Here is a 15,924-nt window from a genome sequence, read left to right as displayed (position 1 = left end):
GTTTGCCATAATATTTTATTCAGAGCATTTAGAAGTAAATAAGTAAGAGCTGGAAAGACAGAGCAATTTTCAGGAGAAAAATGAGCATGTTGAGTTTTCCAGCAAACCTGAACTGTTTGCATTCAGTCAGCAATTAGAGGGAAATGCCAAGCCATAATATTGGAGCCATTTAAGTAGGAATTAGTAAGGTGCTCTGATCCAGCTATCTGATGCTGGAGCTTCAACATCTATTATAGTAGAGGGAGTCAACCCCCATGTGCACTGCTTTGCACAGATGGATCAATTTCCTCCTTTGACATAACTGGCGACCTCCCTCTATATATGTGCAAGCATGCCTGGTACTCTAAACTGGTGCAAAGAAGGACAGTTTTACTGACTCACTCTTGACTATTAATTTTAAGAGGAAATGTATCCCAGAGTATCAAGTTTGTTAGCAATATTTTTGGGGGTCCAGGGTGGGGGTGCGTTACAGACCCACCTGCTCGTCTTCTAACTAGCTAACCAACATAGCTGCCAAGTACCCTGTTTTCCCTGGGAAAGCCCCGTTTTTACTTACCCTTTCCCGGCGGTCCCCCATATCACTTCATCTCCCGTTTTTCCCCGTTATTTTCTCCTGCCGGCAGCTATTTTTTCCCTTCTGATTCGCCCTTCTATGGGCACCAAAGATGGCCGCCGCCGGCTTCGAAAGTCATGTCTACGCATGTCTGGAAGTGTGTAGACGCGACTTCCGGTATCAGTGGCGGCTATTTTTGGTGCCCATAGATGGGCAGAGCGACACCGGAAGTTGCGTCTACGCATTTCCGGACATGCGTAGACGCGACTTTTGAACCCGCCGGTGGCCATTTTTGGTGCCCATAGAAGGGCAAAGTGACACCGGAAGTTGTAACTTCCGGTGTCACGCAGCTGCCGGTCCAGGATTCTGCAGTCCGGGACTTGGAAAGTAAGGCTAACCAAGCAAGCTATTCATACTCCTCCATTATGACTCTTATTCCCCTCACAAAACCTTTCACCACACACTAGTTGAGGGTGGACACTGGTGCTATTCTGACTTTTCGCTCATCCACCAACTATGAACAACTTCTTACAAAATCAATTTTCTTTATCATGTTCCATTCATCTTTCCTTTCTCAAATCCTTATCCTGAATTGTGGTTGTTGAATTCAATATTCAAGTTTGGGAAAATAGCTTCTCATAGGATTCGAATTGTTCCCAAGCATCATCCTGGCCTCATTTGAGAAACATTAATTAGGGGAAAGAAAAATCACAATTTGCAAGGCATAAGATGGAATTCATTTGTAAATTGGATGCTGGTTCTCCTTTTCTTCTCACAGCTTGTGTAGTTTTCTATACATTTCTCTAATACTTCACGATCTTGGAGCAGGTTCATGGAGCGTGCCTTAAATTGTTAATTTGTTTCCCAAAATGATGGCCCTCATAAACTTTAATGTTTTACAGAACTTATGTAATTATAAATACCTGCTTGGAGCTGCAGCGCCCAGAAAGCATCACAAAATGCATGTTTTTATCCAATTATGCATCTGTACTTATTTCCCTTGTTTAGAATGTCTGAAGCACCTCTTGCAGCTAAATATATGAATTATAGTGCAATCCTGCCTGCTTTTGTCTACTTAGAAGTAAGTCCCGTTGAGTTCAATGATAAGTGGGCAGGGGTCCCTAGCCTTATTGGAGCAAGCAGTGCATTTGCAAAACTGAGAAACTATCATGCAGAAATGCTGATGGGTATACTGAGGCTGCATACATACTATACAATTAAAGCCCCAGTCCCGGGACCTGTAATTTACCCTTCACAGAGCTACAATTCCCAGGACCCTTAACAAACTACACTTCCTATCATTCATTGGGAGAAGAGGAAATGTGCTTTAAATGTACAGTGTGTATGCAGTTTAAAATAACAGTACTTTCTTACAATGAAAGTTAAAACAAAACATTTAAAATGGTTTTGGCTTCCCTGTCCTTAATATCAGCTTAGACCAATACAGGTCGTCATCACCATGCAAAGGTGCTTGCATTCTTTAACTGCACCATGCATTTTCTATAGCTAACAGACATGCACAGTGAGAACTTATGAACACAAAATCAAATGTTATTTTGTTTGCTGGGCACTCAATACATGCAATTAGAGTAGATGGAAGCAGGCAAAAAAATAAAAAAGGAACAATTTGCTTACTTCAGTGCTGCAGATAATGACTATGTTGACAAGGTCACCTTGCTATATTGACATTGTCCATGCTGTAGTCAACTAATAATAATAAAAAAACTCTGCATTTATCCAGAGATGTGGGGAAATAAATTTCAGTCAATGTCTAGGCCATTTATTTAGAATAAGTAATTCACTGTATTGTCTTGTAGAATTTACAATACAGTGAATTACTTATTCTAAATAAATGGCCTAGAAAATTCTACAAGGCAGGCTTAGGCAGTATGTGGACCGAGAACTCCCAGAAGTGCAAGCTGGATTTCGAAAGGGCAGAGGAACCAGAGACCAAATAGCAAACATGCGCTGGATTATGGAGAAAGCTAGAGAGTTCCAGAAAAACGTCTACTTCTGCTTCATTGACTATGCAAAAGCCTTTGACTGTGTCGACCACAGCAAACTATGGCAAGTTCTTAAAGAAATGGGAGTGCCTGATCACCTCATCTGTCTCCTGAGAAATCTCTATGTGGGACAAGAAGCTACAGTTAGAACTGGATATGGAACAACTGATTGGTTCAAAATTGGGAAAGGAGTACGACAAGGTTGTATATTGTCTCCCTGCTTATTTAACTTATATGCAGAATTCATCATGCGAAAGGCTGGACTAGATGAATCCCAAGCCGGAATTAAGATTGCCGGAAGAAATATCAACAACCTCAGATATGCAGATGACACAACCTTGATGGCAGAAAGCGAGGAGGAATTAAAGAACCTTTTAATGAGGGTGAAAGAGGAGAGCGCAAAATATGGTCTGAAGCTCAACATCAAAAAAACCAAGATCATGGCCACCGGTCCCATCACCTCCTGGCAAATAGAAGGGGAAGAAATGGAGGCAGTGAGAGATTTTACTTTCTTGGGCTCCTTGATCACTGCAGATGGTGACAGCAGTCACGAAATTAAAAGACGCCTGCTTCTTGGGAGAAAAGCAATGACAAACCTAGACAGCATCTTAAAAAGCAGAGACATCACCTTGCCGACAAAGGTCCGTATAGTTAAAGCTATGGTTTTCCCAGTAGTGATGTATGGAAGTGAGAGCTGGACCATCAAGAAGGCTGATCGCCGAAGAATTGATGCTTTTGAATTATGGTGCTGGAGGAGACTCTTGAGAGTCCCATGGACTGCTAGAAGATCAAACCTATCCATTCTTAAGGAAATCAGCCCTGAGTGCTCCCTGGAAGGACAGATCGTGAAGCTGAGGCTCCAATACTTTGGCCACCTCATGAGAAGAGAAGAATCCTTGGAAAAGACCCTGATGTTGGGAAAGATGGAGGGCACTAGGAGAAGGGGACGACAGAGGACAAGATGGTTGGACAGTGTTCTCGAAGCTACGAACATGAGTTTGACCAAACTGCGGGAGGCAGTGGAAGACAGGAGTGCCTGGCGTGCTATGGTCCATGGGGTCACGAAGAGTCGGACACGACTAAACGACTAAACAACAACAAAAATTCACTGTATTGGAGTTAATTGGTATGGATATTGGCCCTGATCCAGAATTCAGGAGAGTCTAGGAACAGGATACACATATCCTACCTTAATTCAAGGATCTTCCTTGCCAAAAGCATGATCAGCACTGTCATCTTTGATAAAACCAACAACATGTCTTGTGGAAAGAGGGGCTAGTGGCTGCCTGAATTCACACACAAATGGTAGACCTTCTTTGCTGAACACAATAGCATCCATCAGCATACCCCTATCCACTTGTGGTGGTTGCTTCTGACACAGCAGTCTTGTGTGTCTGTAAACTATTCTCCTGAATCTTCTCTGTGTTCAAGTCTTGTTCCACATGTAGATCAGTATTGCTGCATGCATGGAGGGGGAATGCCAAGTTTCTGCTACTTAAAGTAAAAAAAAGTCACATGTAAAGATAACTCATTAAAACCATTACAAGGAATTACAGTTGTGGATATTAAAGAATCTGATGTCACTACCCCCTCCCCAGGCAATTTTTTGATTAGTTTCTACATTGAAAAATACACTAAAGTTGACTGGTAATAGTATCCTCCATGGGTTATTTCACACATTACACAGCACAAAGCCAGGTTTTTCAAATATACTCTTGACAGGGTGCCACAGCCAATCCTGGCTTTCAAACAATTGTACCCATGCGATACATTTATCTTCAAACTGTTGTTGTTGCACTTGTAACTAACATTTTCTGCCCCTGAATACAAGTATTGTAATGTAAATGTGTACAACAGCCCTAAATTTTGTTGCAAAAATAAGTTTTAAACATTATTGAAAAGCCATTTGTAGTTTCTTATCACTGGGATAGAAGTAAGGTTGTATGTTCTATGATGTTTAGTGGGACTGAAATTATCCCAGAATACTTACAGGAATATTATTATTATTATTATTATTATTATTATTCCCCACCCATCTGCTATAGAATTGTCTTTTAAAAATATTTAATACATCTGGAAATTCAAGCACAGCTTGATATGCCATGCAGTTCTTGGAAACATGACAAACTAAATGGAATATAATGAATTCATTTGTCTTGTGTAGCTGTCTCCCACTTTTAATAACATCAAAAGCTAATCATTGTTGATAATGTAGCCACTACTCCTTTACTTTAAGTGCCACCAAGCCACCAGATTCAGAATAAAGACAGTCCTTAGGACAAGTGCTGCCTATCTGATGACATCTGAAGGCTTCAGGAATCCCTTTTAGACACTAAACAACATCCTCCTGATCTTTCATAGAGAGTCAGTCTCAGTGAATGAAAATCAAAATGACTTGAATCATGTACAAGGGCAATATAGCAAATAAAATCCTTTAAACCATGCAAGGCTCTGATCTTTCAAACCTTTCATGGCAGCAGTCCCATGAGCTGGAAGCAAATGACTACTGTTAGGTTTTTGTTTTTGTTTTTGAAAAGAAACTGGATACTTTGCCTGCAACTCTTAGTGCTTTACAATTCAAACTATGGTATCATTCTGCAGTAAACTGTCTAGGGTCTACTGAAATGATCTTAATCCTAAATGTGTTAATGTGACAGTGTCACATATTGGCTTCTGTGGTCACAGATTAACAGTGTAATCCTATACATATCTATGCAGAAGTAAATCCCATTGTGTTCAGTGGGGATTAATCCTATGTAAGTAGATATAGGATTGCTGCCTTAGTCACTTTGTGCAAGGCAAATAGAAGCAGAACTCTCTGCCAATCAGTTACAGATGACAACTCTTGGTCATTGTAAATAGCTAACAGCTAACATATATATCTGCCTCACTGGGTTGCACTAAAATAGTTGTCTCTGTCATAGCAGAATCCCACTTAGAATGGTAGTAGGGTGAGTCATCTCAGTTCTCTCACTAATTCATACTCACTGTGGCCCCTTTCTACTGATTTCTGGATCATGCTATAGTTTTTCCACTACACGTTTGAAGAAAATGGATGCTGCCTCCACACTATCACCAATTTACCCTTGTTGCAGTAGAACTGAGATGGATTGCTCTTCAGATGTTGCACTCCCTCCCATTCCCAGCCATAGGTGCCAAGTTCCGGATTGAAAAATCCAGGATCAGCAGTGCCATGACATTGGAAGTCACTTCTATGCACTTCCGGACATGCGTAGAAGCGACTTCTGGCGCTGCAGACATTTTGGAAATGGGCACAGTGGCATTGGAAGTCGCTTCTACGCATGTCCGGAAGTGCATAGAAGCGACTTCCGGTGCCGCTGCGGCACCAGAAGAACATGGCCGCCGGCAGGAGCTCCGTAATCCAGGGGAATATGGGGTATTTTGCCATTTGGGACACCTGCGAGAAACGGTAAGAAAATATGGGGGTTTCCCGGGGAAAACGGGGTACTTGGCAGCTATGGTCCCAGCCATCATGGTCAATGATCAGGATGAGGGGAATTGTAGTCCAGCAATATCAGGTGAGACACAGGTTCCCCATAACTACACTAGATTTAGTTCAGATGTCCTAACACAGTCCATATGGAACATTACCACTGGGTGCCAAATTAAACACACTGGTAGCTACCACTTCCTGGCAGCAAGGCACATAAATGTGGCAGGTAAAAAAATGATGGTCTTCCATACTCACATATATTGTCATAGGAAAATGGCACCGTGCATAAGACTAAGGTCTTATTTCCTTTACATGTGCATCTCTAATGATGCTTCATGTGGAGGTCCAGAAATGGATGTGATTTAGGCAGTGATGCAGTATGGGACTTGAAGGGCCAGTGCATCTATCTGGTTAAAAAGTGATTACAGCAGCACATTCTAGTGTGAGGTTATTTTTGTGGCACAAGGACTTCTTAATTGGAGGATAAATCAGTTGCCACATTGTTTTACACACTTAGTATATCCAATCAGCTGATTGGAAATTCCATTGCCTCTGCAGGAATACCTCAGCTCAAAGACTGTACTAGTTACTACATCAGATATACTGAGCACGTGAAATCAGCTATTTGGAAGCTCCATATTCTGCAATCCAGAATGGCACGTAGAAGGTCACGCAACACCCACACCTCTGTTTGTGTGGAAGAAAATGGAGCAATACTTTCTAGTCATCTGCTGTGCTTGTGGTTTCCTGTATTTGGGCAAGAAACCAAAGTTTTATACTGTACCTCTTTCCCCAGAAGCAAATATAGGCGGATAATAGTGTTTCTTTAGAATAATTAAGATTCATGTCATTTTTATTCAATCAACAGTAAAATAACTAAACTGTATAATTACAATAAAGAAGACCAACAGTTGTATAGCTGAGCTTTTCTGTCTTTTTTAAAATATATCCTCAGAAAGATAAAATAATTTTAGGTTACTGAAATATTCACAATGGTTGTTTCTTGTTAATATAGGATATGTTTTTCTTTTCTTTTTGTCATGGCTAAATGATCATAATCAGAAAAATAAAACAGTGTTAGAAAGTTTAATATCGCTCTCTATTTCTTCAGAAATTTTGAAGAAAACGTGTTACATTGGTATATGACTTACAATGGTTTCACAGCAAGGACTGCAAAACCACTTACATATATAAACATGGAAGAGAATGCTAAAACATTAAAACATTGGTAGCCATCTATAAACACGAAGAAGTTTCATAAAATTCACACTCCAGGAAGACATTCATCATATGTCAACAGCCTGATCCCTTTTTAATATATATACTTCAAAATATGTTTAATTTGACAATAATAATAATAATAATAATAATAATAATAATAATTAAAAACAGTCAAGGCCAAAATCCACCAGGAAATTCTTTATGCAAGGCCTCCCTTGTCTTCTTAGAGGTCTCTGGTCTGCCAAGGGAGCAGGTGAGAAGACTGCTGCCTCCTCAGTATGCAGGAGACTTCCGAGGGAGCCACGTCTTTGTGAGGTCCACATAGCAAATATTTATGGAAAGGGCCCAAAACCTGTCAGAAAAATCAAGGGTATCCTGGATCCCCTTTGAAAACAGCTCCACTCCAATTGGAAGCCATGACTTTGGCTTTGGAACCGATTTCAGCTAGTGTGTGTCTTTGCTCTCATTTTACACTGAAATAATTGGAAACTGCACAAAAGCACTCAAATGCTCTGGCTGAGATCCCCTTTATTACAATGGGTCTTGCACAGGAGAACTTCCTGACTAATTGTGCTGCAAATGAGAGAAGCAGGATTCTAAGCTACATGGCCTCTTTTTTATTGGGCAGATTTTTTATTTTTTTTAAACAAGGAAAACAAGAAAGAAAGGAAAGGATGAAATCTGGATGATTTACATGCAAATTGACATTCCATCTCTTTTAAAACATTGCATGTCCCAAAGCCTTCTGGGTTTGGAATGTAATACTGCATCAAGTATTTCACAAAGCTCCTAAGTAACACAAGAAGCGTCCTTTAAAAATTAGGAAATTATAATATAATATAATGAAGACGGGGATGACAATCCAGAACTATTATTTTTTTTATAGCAAAGTGCTTCAACTTAGCTCCTAGAACTTTTATTTCAGAACAATTAACAGAGGAGGACAGGGAACAAATCAGCTTCATTTTATTTCCTTTGTACAAGTCCTTTTGTTAAAGCAGATATGAGGTTTCTGATGAACGTGGGTACAAGCAAGATGAGAGTGAAGTTGCCACCAGCATGAGAAGTGTGCTTGGCCGGATGCTTATACGAAGAGGAGATGAATTGTCAGAGGACATGTGACTAGTGGAGCCGCCTGCCACGCTTCCTTTCCCAAGAGCATTCTGCAAAACAGAATCATTTCCTTTGGTCACCAATTTTTCACCCGCATATCTTTCCATCTTTTCAGTGCTCTTAAACAATCCCTACTTTACTGTGGCTGCAAGCTACGGTACTTTCCTCATTCAGACCAGGCAGCTTCACTAGAATGAAGTGATCCAGAAGGTCTTGGCATAGGGAGGAAACTTCTAGTAATACTCATGTTACTTTCAGTGTGATCTGATAATCAACTTTTTTATTGCAAGTTTTCAACACAGAATACAATAGAAAAGATTTAAAAAGATAACAAAGGGAAGAGGAAGAGGAGGAAGAAAATAATAATACAAAGCCCTCTATCAATGTTGTATCTTAACCCTTATTCCACACAAAGGAGGTTGAGACTTCCAAGTGTGATTTGAAATGGTAAGCAAAGCTTATTCATAAACACAAATTTAAAAAATATAATTGTATTTAAAGAGACTCATTAGTTTGCTGTACAGGTCCTGATGTAGGATACTGAGGCCACATTGCTAAGGCCACCGAGAATGACTCAATGTCAAGGTAGACCTTGCCTTGCAGGAGGAGAATGACATAACCCATACAGGACAGAGGAGAGGAACCTTTTTCAGCCCAGGGACTCATTCCCTTCTGGACAACCTTGTGGGCTTATGTCAGTGAGGGGTAAAAACACTCACAGAGCTTGCAAAGCGGTGGCAGCGACAGTCATAGCTGCCAAGTTCTCCCTTTTTTAAAGGGAAATTCCATTATGCTGAATAGGCTTCCTCGCGAGAAAAGGGAAAACTTGGCAGCTATGGCGACAGTTGTAGCCTGGGGAGACTCCTGTGGGGCACATTGAGAAGCACAGATGGCTGGGCCTGAGATTGGAATTTATGTCCCAGAGATGCCCACATTATTTATGTCCATAAAATAGAGATGCCAGACTCTTACCCATTCCTGCTTTTATTCAGGAAAGGCTATACTTCAATAAAGGAAAGCCTAGTTGTTTGTTGGTTTTCTGTATATGAGCCGGCACTTTCAAGTAAACTGTCTCCTGTCAAAACTGAAGTGGCCTTGACAGGAGTGCTTCACCACCTAGGGTTATATCTAGATCTTTTAATACTGCAAAGCTCTGATCCATTTATAGTTATATTGTGGTTTCCAAAGAATTAATGAATTGATCTAACTCTTAAAAGATCTATTTTCCCCCAAATGGGGACACACATGTTTTGATGGGTATGCACATTCAGTCAGTGTTTTCATGTCAGGTGGTAGAATAGCCTAAGGGTGAAGGCCAAAAGTTCCAGGAGAGAGCATTAGTGGTGGGCAAATGGTCAATCCTGTTCCTAGCATGGTTTAAGCAACTGTCATTTCATTTATTCAAGATCAGTATTCTGTCAGCCATAAAATCTGATTGACTATGCTTAAGGGTCTTGCTAAGAGCCATGTTCCTGCAGATTACCAGTTAATTACGTTTCAAAGATAAAGGGTAATTATCATGTGACCTGAAAATTACGTGCTTCCTAAGAATTAAAAATGCAATTACCTTTCTGCTACATGGCTGAAGGTGAATGGCTATTCTGGACATGGATCTGAGCCTCCTAACCAATACTACTACTACTACTACTACTACTACTACTAATGTTGTTGATGATGATAATGTTGTTGTTGTTTCCATCTATATTCTACCCTTCCTCCAAAAGGAGCCCAGGGAGGCAAAGACATCAATATCATCAAAACATTCTAAAAGCAATCACATTCTCACAGACAATAATTTCAGTGTTGCCAGGATTAGTATCTTTCAGCTACCAAATGCCTAGGTAAACAGGAATGTTTTAACATTCCTCTGAAAAGTCTGTAATAAGGGAGACAGACACACCTCACCAAGAAGGGTATTTGTCAAAGGGAGAACCATCACTGAGCAGGCCATGTCATGAGTTAACATCAACTGGGCATACTATGCTATTGTATAATAGCATACAGTTACCAAAAATTCTAATGAATTCATTAAAGGCAATAAATGTTTTGGAAGACTAAGGTCAGGAGGACTTGGAGGTCTTATAAGCTATACTTTGCTGATGCTGCTTCCCAGCATTGCCTATTTTGGCAGGGCTGGCAGATTAATCAGTAAGAGGGACTGAGCTCGAGGCTGTCATTGCTATCAGAACTAACTACAACAATATAGGATGTTGCAGGATTTGCCTCCACAATCTCTGTAGGGTGTAACCTCTAGCCCTTTTAGAAGAAAGGCTCCAAAAAAATTATTCAAAGGAATATTTTTGCTAGTAGCAATTGCCACAACAAGGCGAAAAATCTTACCCCAGTCACACACAGTTCCGTAGCTACAGATTCATTGAAACTCTGCTTTGGTACCTGTAGAAAGACAAAGAGGCACATAAAGCTGAATGTGCAGAAATAAAATGTGCATAAATTGCAGGCTTACTATATGGGGGAACAATGTAACTCATGTGTGAATACAACTTTAAGAGATTTTTTTTGCTATGGATTTCAAAGCAGGTACTAAAACATACCTGAACCACTAAGCACAAAGGTATTGGACACGCCCCGCCTAACTATTCCAAGTAATATTTTATATTGTTTGATGCTTGTAATGGGTCATGCTGGTATGCAATTAGAGGTTTATGGGCATGCTAGATGCTTCATTGGGAAAGGAAGATAGTACTCATAATGTTTTCAGCCTTTTCAATCTATTCCAGTCCTATGGCTTACAAGCTATTTTGTGCAAGTCTTTGGGCTAAGAACAAGATCTTCCCTGGTCCAACCAAATAAATGCAAATGCATTACAATAAATACCTTCTGAAATCAGTAATCTACCATTAGTAGCAGCGTAGGATTATTAAGACTGTACAGGCTGTGTATGTTCAAACGGCAATGTATAGTAGTTTGCTCCAAAGAACACTGCTAATTACAGCACTATTTCAAATCACAAACAAACTTTTTATCAGGTACGCTGCAACCCTGGCACATGGGACCATCTCCCTGCTACCTTCCTAGGTCTCCATGAAAAGGGGGAAGACTCTAGCAAAGCTATCAAGGTGTCATTAAACCAGCCATCCTTCATTTAACTAAGCAACCTGTATATAGCAGCACAACAGATAATTTCATCAGGAACAAAGCTACACAGCAAAACCGTCTTCAGTTACTTTTCGGCTTAGGAGATAAAATGGATCATAATAACAACATCAGCAAAAAATAGTAAACTGTTTTTTCTCCTGTAAAGTATAGCTTCTGTAGTTAGAGGAAATAAAGATACATGCCCACTTATTTTACTTCTGTAAAGCAAAAAAAATAAAAAAAATAAATCTGGGGTGGGTGGTGGGTGGGGAGTTAGCCTCCAGACTGAGATGTAACATGCCAAGTTTCAAATTGGAAGAGTACATTTTACTGCTGAGTTATAAACCTGTAAAAGGGGGTTATAATGGAAAAGCTGGCATAGACTGTTGTACTATAAAGTAGCAGTGTATCACTAAATCACAGGCAATGGAAAAAATATATATAAAATTCTGTGCAGAGAGCATGATACCCAGTAATTATATCCTAAGGGACAAATCCTTTCTTTCTTTTGCGCCAATCTTACAGGACAAAGAGAAACTGGTGTAATTCTAGTGCAAGAAAAATTAATGTCTCTAATAATGGCTTGCACACTAAGCTAGTGTACTGTGCTGATGAGAAAATCAAGAGATAATGTTGCATTAATTCAGAACAGGATTTCAAGAGCAAGGAACTATATATGGGCTGAATTGAGAATTACTATATCTTCCCAGTTAAAAACAGAACTTTTAACTTCTACATCTATATTTTGATTTCTACAGTAATTTTGATGTTCAAGTTTGAAATTTAGCAAAATTGAATGTAATTTGGGCAATATTTTGCACAGTATCTTCCAACTAGAATACAGATGTTAATGATAACATTAATACAGTCATACCTTCTGTTGCGAACGTGATCCATGCGGGAGGCACATTCGCAACCCGCAGTGTTCGTAGCCTGAAGCGCTCGTCTGTGCCATACGTGTCATGTGATTCGGTGCTTCTGCGCATGATGTCATTTTGTGTTTTTGCGCACACGCGAGTGCCAAAACCCTGAAGTAACCTGTTCCAGTACTTCCAGGTTCGGCGCGGTCCGCAACCCGAAAATGCGTAACCCGCAGCGTTCCTAACCCGAGGTATGACTGTATGGTTAGTATGAAAGATTCAGAAACGTAATGATTGAATAAGTACTTGTGAAACTGATAGGGATTTCCAGTGAGCCACTACTTTGCCTTGAAGCCATACATTACTGTAGAATTCAGAGAGAGAATGTGTAATTACTTTTATATATATATATATATATATATATATATATATATATATATATATATAGTTGTCTTTCTGAACTTTTCACCACAACCCTTAACAGTGTGGCATGCAGATTCCAACGAAACTAATGACTGCATTGCTTTGATTGAATCTCCTAGTGTGGAATTCAGTTACAAACTCCACCCCCCCCCTGCGAAGTCTTTTTGTGGGGCTGGTTACATTAAAAAGCAAAACCTGACTTTTGAATTTTTTGATAATTTGTCAAGTATGATCAAACAACATCAAACAACTGAAACTAAATTCGATTAAAACCCTACTTCTTATACATTAGAAACAAAATAGTAACTTTGTGAGCAGAATCCACAGTCCGTCCCCCCCAGTCATGCTTCCTCTCCCCAGGACACACTCTCCTTGAGTACCTTAAGAACTGTGACAATACCTCTTGCTTGTCTTATGGTAGGTGGAGAGAAATGGGTGTGTATAGAATCCTCTGACTCTTGTGTGGATGAAATGCAGCCTCCCGTGCAAGGCTTAGAATTACAACCCTTGCTCCACCGACTTTTCCTTCCACCACTGAAACGGGGCCTCCAGAAGAATGTCCAATCCTATTTTAGCCAATGATCACCAGTCTTTACCCCACATTTTTATTTGGAGGGGGTAAATTCTTCTTGGTAGTGCCCCTAGATAGTAGGCCTTTCAGTTGACTGGGGCGGTGTGGGTGTGTGCAGCATGGTAGGCCTTTGTGCCTTTAACCATGTCCTCATGTGCAGAAATCAGCAGATGTTTGCAGTATGGGGATAAAAACCTCAAGCTGTACTTAAAAGTCACAGCTATAGTGGGTGAGTAGTAAGTTAGGAAGCCTTGCAACAAAAGGCTGGAGGAAAGTATCTTTCTTTCCCCAACTATTCTCCAGCCAACCATCTCCTTGAAATATTCATAGCAAACACCACTGCATAATCCTTTGTTCTCTTGATTACAGAGATTTACTATTCATCCAACCTGTTTTCTTAACAGTAGGACACAAACTATAAAGTGCGAAATGCACTTGACTGTAAAAATGCAATCAGTTTAACTCTTTTGCTCTTCCTAAACACAAGCTGCATCTATCAGCCTTGTCAATAGTGTTTTCTTATTAGCCCAGCGATCCAACAATACGCTGCAATATAAATTACTTTCAACTGGGAAAACAAGCAAAGTACATATCAGAAGCAGAGCCTGCTAAAATAAGGATTCAATTCAGCATAAAACAATTCTAGTCCACAAAGCCGAGGTGCTGTGCTATTTAAGCTGTGGAGGCAATCAGCCTTGCACTCTTGCACTACAAAGAAGCCTGACCTTTACTTGGGTGCTGAATCAGCTGTAAGGAAAATCCACTGTTAGAGCATGAATATTATCTGTGGTCAAATTGCTTAAGAATGTAATAATCTACAGGCTTACTTGGGAGTAAGTCCTGTTTGCACTAGGTAGGTGGCACTTTCTTTCAAGTAAGGATTGGGCAATACGATTGCTTCATAATTACATACCAGTCTGAAGAATATTTTGCCCAATTCAAATCATATTTTCTCAGTTATCTTAATGAAATTATTTCAATCAGCAGCATCATGGCACCAGACTTGCTTAACAGTCAGCCTGTTGAGGCTTTGATGCACCTCCTTTTCATTTCCAAGACATCAAAGAAAAGCAGACTACATTTTTTAAAGGATATATGACAAAATACTGGAAAACGGAACTGCTTTTTGTTTGCTTTTTAACAATAAAGTGAAAAATAAAGTGACTGTTTTACCTTTACATTTTTACCTGTAAGAGTGTCCTTTTAAACACAAAATGCCCTGAATATTCTCTCTGCATTAAAAGTAGCTGGAAAATGGAAAAGCTGCTACAAACAGATAAAACAAATAACAAAATCTCCCCCATACAAACCCTGGATATTGTAGATCTGCTGCTTTTAGCTAGATGTGCACCTTAGTACAGCTGTATAAAGAAATCCTCGAACTTCCCCCCACCTTAGTCCATTAAAATATGAGTGCAGTTTCTGATATACATTCAAAGCTACATTTTCAAGAATCCCTGAGTATCCAACCAAGAGACAAAGAACATATGGCCCATACGACTATTTTTTTTATCCATTAACTCATGTTGAAATAGTAAGACCTTCAGATTTCTATTTAAGAGAGGGAGGATTTGGGGTCCTTATGGTTGCAGTGATAAGCCTGAGAGTGAGGCTGTAAAAGAAGTGCCCTATGACTCACGGGCAGGAAAATAAATAAAAAACTGCAAAATGAAGGGGAAATGTTTCAAACCAACATTATTAGGCAATACACTTCCTTTAAAATTTATTTCTTAAAATAACAATTCTTAAATTTCTGGTTTGACAGCAGGAATGGTGAATCTTTTTTTCTATGAAAGGCTGCTAACTCACAGGAAGAATCAATTGGAGACAGCCAGTGGTAGGAAAATCCCCCATGTCTCCCTCCCCTTTTCTGCCACCCTGTGATATATTTGCTTAAGGGCAAACCGGGTAGTTGCTGGGTTTGTGTGTGTGGCAAATTTGGCGAGGTGGCATTTGGGAAACCCAGCCAGAAGGGCGGGGTATAAATAATAAATTATTATTATTATTATTTATCATTATCATCACCATCAGCTGTACACCACCTGTGGCATCTGGGCTGGGATGAGCAGGCATGATCCTGGATTGGGCAGGAAGGAAAAGGTCTGAGAGGTCTGTTTCTAGGGTTCAAAGGGAAACAGTGGCGGCGTGGGGTGGGGGATCCACTTGGATCAGACCTGGAAACTGCCAGATAAAAGAGCAAGTTGCTGCCTTTCCTTGCCTATCATTCCTACTGGCTGGAAATGCTTTGTAGGGCAGCTGGTGAGATCTGCAACTGCCAGGGAAGAAACGGGGGGCTTCAGGATCAAGGTGAGATCAAAGCAAGGGCCCCCTCTCAGCCTAGCAAAAGGGGACACAGTGCCGTCTCAAGCATGTTGGGCGCCCTGGCACCGTGGTGCGGAGATCGCTCCGGCGCCCCTGCCCTTGTGGGCGGGCGCAGCATGCAGCCCTGTGCCCCCCTGCCAGCCCGGCGCACTGCGCCACCCAGCCTACCCCTAGAGCCGGCCCTGAGGTGACACCATCCAGGCAGGGGCTGGCCCCAGTGATCACACCCATCCTTCTGGCTACCACTCCAAAATGCCACCCCCTTCCCTAACATTGCTAGTTGTTGTACAAGGGCACTCCTGGGGAGG

The 15,924-nt window shown here is 40.6% G+C and overlaps 1 protein-coding gene across 1 annotated transcript in view; it reads right to left on the bottom strand.

Annotated features, from left to right (window-relative positions):
* Positions 1-6,845: 6,845 nt before the first annotated feature.
* The window catches only part of GFRA1 (GDNF family receptor alpha 1), a 186,279-nt gene continuing 177,200 nt past the window's right edge, over positions 6,846-15,924 (bottom strand). The window contains exons 8-9 of the mRNA XM_035137505.3: positions 10,685-10,738; positions 6,846-8,394 (exon numbers count right to left, since the gene is read on the bottom strand). Of these exons, the coding sequence (XP_034993396.1) occupies positions 8,224-8,394; positions 10,685-10,738 (225 nt within the window). The 3' untranslated portion in view covers positions 6,846-8,223. The remainder of the gene's footprint in view (positions 8,395-10,684; positions 10,739-15,924) is intronic.

Source organism: Zootoca vivipara, chromosome 5 (genome assembly GCF_965207765.1).
Source record: "Zootoca vivipara chromosome 5, rZooViv2.hap1.1, whole genome shotgun sequence".
Taxonomy (NCBI): domain Eukaryota; kingdom Metazoa; phylum Chordata; class Lepidosauria; order Squamata; family Lacertidae; genus Zootoca; species Zootoca vivipara.
Note: the sequence above shows the minus strand (reverse complement) of the source record. Positions and strands in the feature narration are given on the sequence as shown.